Source organism: Ictalurus punctatus, chromosome 29 (genome assembly GCF_001660625.3).
Source record: "Ictalurus punctatus breed USDA103 chromosome 29, Coco_2.0, whole genome shotgun sequence".
In the NCBI taxonomy this organism is placed as follows: Eukaryota; Metazoa; Chordata; class Actinopteri; order Siluriformes; family Ictaluridae; genus Ictalurus; species Ictalurus punctatus.
In genome coordinates, this window is record NC_030444.2 from 13,510,187 (window position 1) to 13,520,186 (window position 10,000).

Genomic DNA, 10,000 nt, shown 5'->3' on the forward strand with positions numbered 1-10,000 from the left:
CCCCCTCTCTCTCTCGCATTCCTTTCACATGCTAATAAGCGTCACAATATTTGTGACCCGTACATATAGCACATAAATAATATACTAATGTATGCGCATACTAACCAGCGCATGTTAATGAGCAGTGATGTCACTGCAGAGGATGAATGAGTGAAAGTTTATGAGGTTCGACAGACGCTGAGTTGAGTGTGTGTACTTGAGTGTGAGTGAGTGTGTGCTTCGAACTCAAAGGCATGGTAGCTACTACCACACGCGCACGCGCACACACACACACACACACACACACACACACACACACACACACACACTCAGTAAGGATGACATCATGGTTTAGCTGCTGGTTGACGTCATGCTGCGTGAATAATTGATGAGCGATAAAATAGTAACGAGGCGAAAAACGCCTGAAAGGCCCTCAGGATTCACTTTCACTTACACACACACACACACACACACACACACCTGAGCTATGCTGTAACTCTATAAGTCTGAAAGTCTGAGGCACACACATGAACAGAGCTGTCAATCAAAATAATAAAACCGCAATGACCCTTAACCACACTCTGTGTGTGTGTGTGTGTGTGTGTGTGTGTGTGTGTGTGTGTGTGTGAAGGAAGTGTTCCATTTCTGAGGCAGAAATTCAGGATGGAAAGTTCTGGAAAACACAGAAAGAAAGAGGGAAAGAAACATAGAGCTACATATATATATATATATATATATATATATATATATATATATATATATATATATATATATATATATATATAGAGAGAGAGAGAGAGAGAGAGAGAGAGGACAGTGAGAGACAGAAAAAAGTGAGACAGCAGACATAGAGAGACAGACAGGCAACTAGAGATACACAAACAGAGAGAGATATGTGGAAGAGTGCGAGAGACAGACTAAGTACATTAATAGTAAACGGAACTGTATAAGTAACGATATCGTGCGTCTTCATGGAAACAACCGCGATCGTACTGTCGATACGAGTGGGAAAGATCTCCTGCAGCTCTGTCCAGGTCTGGGGCTGACCACTGTCCATGGTCGAGGGGACACTTTCGGGAGATTTACATTTTGCTCACCTCTTGCGAACGGCACAGTAGATTATACGGTAACTGACGCAGACCCATCATCTCCCGGCGCATTCACTCTTAAGGCACTAAGCCCCTGTCTGATCACAGCCACATCAGCACACGACCCAGTAAGCTGTACCACATCAGAAACCCATACAGATGGACTGAAACAGCACAGAGGAGTGCCAGAAAGCAACAGGCAACCGAACAATACAAACCCTCCTACAGAACTTTCTGGATAGCACCTACGCTCACACTAAAGAAGGGGTCGATCTGGCTGTGAGAGATTACCTGTTTGAAAAAAGGCGAACGATAGACAATACCGCATATCCAACAGCGACGATAATTGGTTCGACCAAGACTGCCAAAATATTAGGGGGAAAAAAACCCTCAGAACATTGTCTAATCAAAAACACAGAGATCCAAATAACACAGAGATTCGCCTCCATTACCGAGAAACACTAAAACAAGCACACACTGAGAACCAAAAAAAAGCACAATATAATTGACAATAATTGAGAAATCAATCAATACAAACCGATTCTGTAGCAATTCAACTCAGCTCCAGTTTTATTTGGAGACCGCTTTTAACGACGCACGTTGTCTCAAAGCCGCTTTACAGAAACATATAAACACGGGAGAGATTTCAAGTGTGTGAATTTATCCCTACTGAGCGAGCCGGTGGTGACGGTGGTGAGGAGAAATGGTTGTTGAAGAGATGATAAGAGGAAGAAACCTTGAGAGGAACCAGACTCGGAAGGGAACCCGTCCTCATCTGGGTCACGCCGGATAGCGTGGAAGTAAAGGGAAGTTCATTATGGTTCAATTGGAACAACATTGGGGGGAAAAAAAAACAAACAAACAAACCTCATCATGAAAAATTAGCGATCCAAAATGGTGAAAAATGGGAAAACCATTTCCGGAGGAAAAAAAAATTGAAACCGGAACAACTTGTAAACAAAATCAAACGACTTGAAGGACTAGAATTAAAACGCTAAGACTGTGAGATCCCATTAGACTTAGTCATTATGGAAAAGGAACTCATAGACCAAATTAAAACCGTAAACCCCCCCCCCCCCATAAAAAAAAAGCACCTGGACCTGATGGAAAACTAAATGAAGTGATAAAACGTACGAGTACTAAATTCCAGTTGGCCATCCGAAAAGTATTCAATATTGTTCTGGGGGCAAATTTGACCCCAATAACTCCAGGGGAATTTGTGTGAGCAGTGACCTGGGAACTTTATTTTGTAGCATAATAAATTCCAGACTTTCGGTATTACTTACAGTACGGGTAGAAGTCCAATTGGATTCTTACAAAATTATCGCACGTCTGTCCACGTCTACACCTTACAGACTCCGATTGAAAAACACGCTGTCCAAAGCACAAGGAAAATCTGAACAAACGAACACGATATCTTCCCCAGGAGCGCGGAGTGAGACCGCCGAAGCCCGGTGTTATTCACCGTTTACATAAACGACCTGGCGACCTGTCAGGAGCGATCAGCAGTCCCCAGTCTCACTCGCCGCGACTCAGGAATCGAATGCCCGCTCAACGAAGACGACCTGGTGTCTTCTGATGTCTCCCTCTGAACAGGGCCTTCAGCAGAACCTGGACCTCCTGGAGCAGTACTTCCCGACCTGAGCCCTGGCAGTACTCCTTCGAAACGACTCCAACCGTGACCTTTCAGAAAAGATCCAGATCCCAGTGAACACAACACACATTCACATTCACCCTGCGACACCAAGAGCCGATCAAAGCAAACCTTCTCTCAGCTGGTCCGAAGCTTCAGCCCTGAAGGATCACCCATACCTCCAGCCCCCATCACTCTGACACTCCAGACCAAACACATCAGATTAGACCAAATTACAACACAAAACTACATCACCTACTAATTGGGAAACACAAACACAACACCAGAGTAAAACGCACTGCTGTTTGGCCCGGAAAAGACAGTACGCCATGGCAGGGTATCTGCACAGCGTGACAGATAAAACACCGAGACACACCTTCACAAGGTACAGACTCAGTGGCCACGCCCACAGTAGACACAGACAGACATGGCTCAAAAATGAAACACACACAACAAAGATTTGGCAATTTGTCAAACAGTGAAAAACTCCCCCATCCTACTAGGAGAAGATAAAGACTGGTGTGTAATAGCAGCACAATATGTCTCAGCCGGCCACAATATTAGGGACGGCGAGAGATCTGCCTCGCCCTTGTGCTTCATGTAACTGTTGTGATCGCTCTTCCATATTATTATTATTATTATTATTATTATTGTTTTATATTTTTCTTACCTTTATTCGCTTTTATCCTGTAATTTTACACATTTTATACGGCTTTTTTTATCACTTATTCTGTGATAGTACATTTATTTTGCCCTTAATTTGCACATTTAAATAAATTGCTTGCACTATTTCTTTTTTTTATTTTACTAATTAATTTATTTTTATTTTTTTACTGAATCTATTAGTATTTTCAATTTCAGTTTTATTCCATTTTGTCTTTTATTTTATTTCTGCCATTGAAGCACATAAAAACTGTGACAGACGGGCAGAAAGAGTGACAGACGGACAGAAAGAGTAAGACAGAGAGAGACAGAAAGGCACTATAGCTGTTATACCTGAGCGCATTGCTCATGGCCAGCTAGCCATGACGATATATATGTGTGTGTGTGCGTGCATGTGTGTGTGTGGAACAGAGACTCCACTTTTCCTCCCCATAGGGGGCTGTCACACCCCATACCTAAACCCTAAACGTCCCCCATCACATACACACACTCCTCTAAAGGGCCACTATGTATGTGTGTGTGTGTGTGTGTGTGTGTGTGTGTTTAATCCTCTGAGTTATGCGGTGGCTTTTCTTACAGCACAGTCGGAGCGATCACACACACACGCTGACTTTAGCTACGCTACACACCACTCACGCCTTAATGCTACTATCACGACCATAAATCACCACGCTAACTCTGCTATCACCGCTAACACAGAGATAGCGCTAACACCGGCTGTCGATGCTACACTTATCCACAGAGAGATAACGCTAATGCTAATCACACAGTTCGAGATAGCATTACTGCTGATAAAGCTAATTTACAGGTAGCACGACGGTTAATGCTAATTCGACGCTGACTTTTAGCAGCAGTTTATCAGTGTACTTTTAAACGTAAGCACTGATGAAGATGTCGTGCGATTAGTTGCACGATTAACCTTGCACAACAGATAACAGGGAGCTAAAACCCCCATGAACTTCAGCATTCATACGTACACCGCTGTTATGTTAGCTAATGAAAATTGTACCGTTGGGCAAATTGTGACACGCTGTAATGTTTATTTTTGGTCATTTATTCAGACTTACTTTTAGCTATGGATCGTATAAACAACAACGCAGGTGTATTTCGTTAACATTTAAACACACGTCAACAGATTTTAGTGAATAATAACGCTGTCAGTTTGTTAGCATTATTGACTGGTTTACTGATGCTGAATAAGAAGTTCATGGGTTGGTAACAGGATTTCGGAAAAAAAAAAAAATTGGGGGGGGGGGGGGGGGGGGGGGGAATTCTTGCGGCCAAGAATGCTCGATTTAACTGTTTTTGGGTTTTTTTTTTTTTTCAAAATTTGCGATGCTATTTGCATTCTGAGTTTTTTGTGTTTTGTTTTGTTTTTTCTTCTTCCGGAGAACCATTGGAACTGGCGAAATCCGCGTCTTGGCCCGAATCTGCAGAAAATCTGCGTCAATTTTTTTTTAAAATTCCAAGCTCCTCCGAATATCGCAAAATCGCACAAACCTGAAGGGCCGGTTAATGTTAATGCTAACGCTAACTAATGCAATAAATAAGGGTAGTTAAAAGAATCTGAATGTAAAACGTTATGTAACGGAGATGAAACTCGAGTTTTATGGACCAGCGGAGACGATAATGCCGTGTAGGCAGTACGCCTAGCTTAAAATTTATGCTTATGGTTCAAATTTACGGTTGTTGTCATGGAAACATTCTAACATGCGCGCAGGACCGTGAGCGTCACACCTCTGGCCTGACTTGCTTTAAAGGTTTTAAGCCTCAGATTCCTGTACTCCACGTGGTCTTCGGCCGCTGTAGTCCAGCCACCTCAAGGTTTGGCATTCCTGACGTTCGGAGATGCTTTTCTGCTCACCGCGCTTGTACAGAGTGGTTACGTGAGTTCTTTGAGCCGTCGTGTCAGCTCGAACCGGTCTGGTCATTCTCCTCTTAATCTGCTTGCAGAATGTGGATGTTTTTTGTGTTTATTTGCACCATTCTGTGTGCGGAAATACTTTGGAAATACCTTTTTTTTAAAAAAATAAATAAATAAAATAAAAAATACTCGGAAACCGAGCACCACGTCATGATGGTCTGACATCGCTTTTTTTTTTTTTCTTCTAATTATTTCCTATTTGACGCATCTTATGGTACTTTAAATATAAAGTAGGCAGCTGGTTTCTTTCTGATCTACAGGAACTTGTACAGGAATTTAAATATATTATATAAAACCGGGGGGTGGTGGTGTGTGGGGGGGGGGCATTCAGCTCTGAATAATGTATTTCAGTTACAAGCACGACGAATGAGCAAGACGAACTTTAACACCGAGGCTTTTCTACTCAACCAGAGCAGCACAAACCAGCTTGGACCAGCATGAAATTCTTTTAAGCTGAATGGAGCTATTTTTTTTTTTTCTTCGCTCCGTCTTTCTGAACGAAATTAATGTCGGGCATTGGTCTAGTCTCCTGCTTTATTTCAAGTCTCTCTTCAGTAAAAGGATTTGAGGATTTCCGGAAAATCAGCTCGACATTATTCGTGCCTATTATGTTTGAAAAACCAGAAGCTAATCCACTGGAGCTACTTTACTTTACAACAACGGCGACCGACGTTATGTTTTAAAACGACGTTATTCTGTTCACAATTAAAGGAACGCTGCGTTATCCGGGATCCGAACTGCAACATCCTGAAACCTTACTCGTTGTAGCATTTCTTTTTTTTTTTTTTTTTTTTAAATTCGATTTCGTTAAAGTGGAAGAAAAATCCCAACGAGCATTTCCCTCCTTTTATTTTTATAACTTTGCAGTTTCAACCTTGTGGGAACTGGCAGAAGGCTAGCGTGGCAGTTTGAGAAGGCATGCTACGGAGACAAACACCCGATTGTCTAAGTAAAACATGAACTCCGCGATATTTGTGTTGGAAAGTAATAAAAAGAAAAACAAGTTTATCCCGTTAATTGGTTTCACAACGTTTCTGCACCTGATGTGAACAGATTTTTCTTTCTGTTCTTTCTGGCACATCGTTTGGGATATTTTCGTTGACGGAGGTTATTAAAATGCTCCAGGGTCCGATCCTTAGATCGGGTTACGGCCTGTGTGAAGTTTCGCATGTTCTCCCCGCTGCCGCGGGTTCTCTGGTTTCCTCCCACCTCCCAAAAACATCCTCCCAAAAACATTAGATTTCCCCTAGGGGTGAAAATGTGTATATATGTGTGTGTGTGTGTGTGTGTGCGTATTTCCCCACATGGAATTACATCTATAAATAAATGTCAAATAGAATCTAATGGCAATTTGAATAAAATGGGTTCTACCTGGTGTCACAAAAGTCTCCATACACAGGGAACATCCGCTGAGCCTGAGTGTGTTGACGCCATCGAATCACTGCCTTAAGAAGTTCCTGATCAACTTAAACAGGTGTGTTAGATTTCGGTTGGAGATGAAGCCTGTAGCGAGGTAGATCTCCAGGAACAGGGTTGGTGACCACTGCTCTACAGTGTGAAAATATATACGGTAAAAGGTTTGTGGACCTGACCGTCACATCCCATTACAAATTTATTCCGCATGCGTTTGCTGTAATAAAGGCTTTCCGCTGGATTCTGGGGCATGGCTGCGGGGATTCCTGCTCATTCGTCTACATTAGTGAGGTTGATGAAGAAGCTCCAGTTCCAGTTCATCCCGAAGGCGCTCAATTGGGTTGAGGTCAGGGCTCTCTCCAGGACACCCGTGTTCTTCCACCTTCTTCCAAACTTAACACACCGTGTCTTCACGGAGCTCGCTTTAATGCCCAGGAGCGCCGTCATGCTGGAACAGGTCTGGACCTCTTCGATCCAGTGAAGGGAAATCGTAACGCTACAGCACACGAAAGACCTTCTATACGAGACACTGTGTGCTTCAACAGAACCGAATACTGTACAGGTGTGAAGGTCGGGTGTCCGCATACTTTTGGTCATACCGTGTAAGCGACGCGTGCTAACACGGCACTTTAAGTACCACGCAGCTAAGTTAACCGGAGATCGCGAGCTCTGGTTATTCTCTAAGGGGGAGGAGCATACTCGGTCTCCCCATGTCAATCAGAGCCAAACTAGCCAATCGTAGGTGTCTGTGAGCTCATGCGTGCGGAAGACGGCGGACAGCGCCTTCCTCGGAGTTTGACACGAGGGCCTGTGATGCAGGTCGGCTGGACTGACGTGTCTCAGAGGACGCACGTGACAGCTTTAACCCTCCCTGTCGCGTGATTGAAATGAATGAACAAGTTAATAAAATAGCAGTGCTACATCTATACGTTTAACAGCTTCATCGTCTGAGTTCGCCTGCCTTTAACACAACACAGTCGCATTCGTGTTAATAAATTCCACACTGACTCAGCTTGCGTTATTTAATTACCGTTCTGCATCACTGCATTTGCTCTGCAGCAATAATAGCGATTAAATTGTAATAAACCATAATTAACTCCAAATGGTCGACATGCAGCGCGCGCGCGCGTGTGTGTGTGTGTGTGTTGTGCCTTATGTGCTTTTAATTTGGTATTTTTACGAGCAGGTGGTATAATTTAGCAGAAGGGGCTCTGATAAGAGAAGCGCACTGACAAACGCACCGCTCTGGAATAATTGCGGGATGAGTGATGAGTATTAAAGCCACTCTGCTACAACAAAAATTAATCGCTGTATTTGTTCCAAGGACGCTTTTAGGATTTCAGGAAAGCCACACTTCCCGTGAAGCGCTGAGGCAATCGGCTGCGTGCCCGTGCTCCACTGCGGGATCTGAGAACTGAGCGATAGACCTGTCTGTCTGTCTGTATTTAATAAAGTAAATATAAACTAGCATCACACACCACACTGCTTCACACACTCCAAGATCTCTCGGTGTGTGTGTGTGTGTGTGCGTGTGTGTGTGTGTGTGAGTGTGTGTGTACGCAAAGGAATGCGCAAGGGGGAGTTACCCAGCGGGGAAACGAGGGGGGAGTGAAAGCTTTAAGAGCGTAATTCCAGTTTCCACTGTCACTCTCTAAACGAGCTGCTGTGTGTGTGTGTGTGTGTGTGTGTGTGTGTGTTTGTTCCCTAGGGCTGACTTGGCTGTCAGACAACAATGTCTCTCCATCAAATTCTCCTGACCACAACACACACTAACCCACATTACGCACAAAACCACAACACACCGCGAATGGGCGAGAGCAAACACACACACACACACACACACACACACACACACACACACACACACACACACACCGGAGAGAGACAAAAATGTTCTGAATAGATCACACACAGGTCTATGGTTGACAGACAGGGCATTCATATTTGGAAGTGCAATCCGTGTGTGTGTGTGTGTGTGTGTGTGTGTGTGTGTGTGTGTGTGTGTGTGTGTGTGTGTAACTCACAGTCTCTCCAGCTCCTTCAGGTCCTGAAATGCTCCTCGCTCAATTATACTGATCTTGTTCTCCATCAGGTGTCTGAGAAACACACACACACACACACACACACACACACACGCACACACACACATTGTGAGCCCACAATAACACCACATACAATAACACACAAATAATTGATTATTTCACTTATTATGAACTTATGAAGTTATTAACTACAAACTTCAAAGCCCAACCCTAATCCTTTGATCTTAACCCCTTGCCTCTTAACCCTGCACCCCTAACCCCATCCCTAAAGCCTGGCCATTGAAGAATAACTCCTTATCCCTAGTACCCTAATAATAAACTCCTACATTAAAGCATTAATCCTAAAATCCTTTCCCTTTACCCCAAGCTCCTTAAAGCCCTAAACACTAGCCCCCAAATACTGGCCCCTTAACCGAGCCCTAAACCCTTAACTCTAACACTAGTCCTATTCCCTTAATCGATCTCCTTAACCCTAACTCCTTAACCCTATCCTTGTAAAATAAACCCCTTAGTCTGTGTCTCTAACCATTAAACCTTTTCCCTAAACAATAAACCCTAAACGACAGCCCCAGTGCCCTAACAATAAACCCCATTAAACCCTTAACACTAACACCAGTCCAATTCCCTTAACCCCTTATCCTCGAAATCATTCACCATTATCATTAACATAAACAACCTAGTCATTTAACGCTATACCCTTACCTCTATCCCCATCCCCTAAATCATTACCTCTTCACTTTAAATGCTTATCCACCTCAATACTAACACCGGTCCTACTCCCCTATCCTACCCCTATCCCCTTATTCCCTTAAACTATAATGCCTTAACCTTAAACCCCCCCCCCACCCCCCCCCGAAAATTTGCATGAAATATGAATTTTGATTCTGTCTAAATATCAAATATTAAAAAGTCAGTCTGTTTAAATCAGATCAATGAGTACAAAAGACTAAAAAAAAAAAAAAAAAAAAAGTTTTTTTTTTAAATTAAAAATAAATAAATAAATGTCAAAAAAAAAATTTTAAATGCCACAAAAAATTACGCTCAGGTCTAAAAGATGTAAATTTAACAAAATATCGTTTCCGAACATACAGAATTTACGCAGTTCGAAAAAAAAAACTCTTAATTTTTTTTAAAATTTTTTTTTTAAACCAACGAATTTAAAAATAAAAATAAAATGTGTGTTTGGTTGTGTTTTTTTTTTTGTTTTTTGTTTTTTTTTTTACAAAGAAAGTACAGCTCGAGAATGACAAATAATATG

General features: G+C 42.6%; 1 protein-coding gene across 3 annotated transcripts in view; it reads right to left on the reverse strand.

Moving 5' to 3' along the window:
- The window catches only part of slit2 (slit homolog 2 (Drosophila)), a 73,934-nt gene that overhangs the window by 57,988 nt on the left and 5,946 nt on the right, over positions 1–10,000 (reverse strand). For all 3 annotated transcript variants that reach the window (XM_053677682.1, XM_053677683.1, XM_053677681.1), the window contains one exon: positions 8,725–8,796. In XM_053677682.1, coding sequence (XP_053533657.1) covers positions 8,725–8,796 — 72 coding nt within the window. The remainder of the gene's footprint in view (positions 1–8,724; positions 8,797–10,000) is intronic.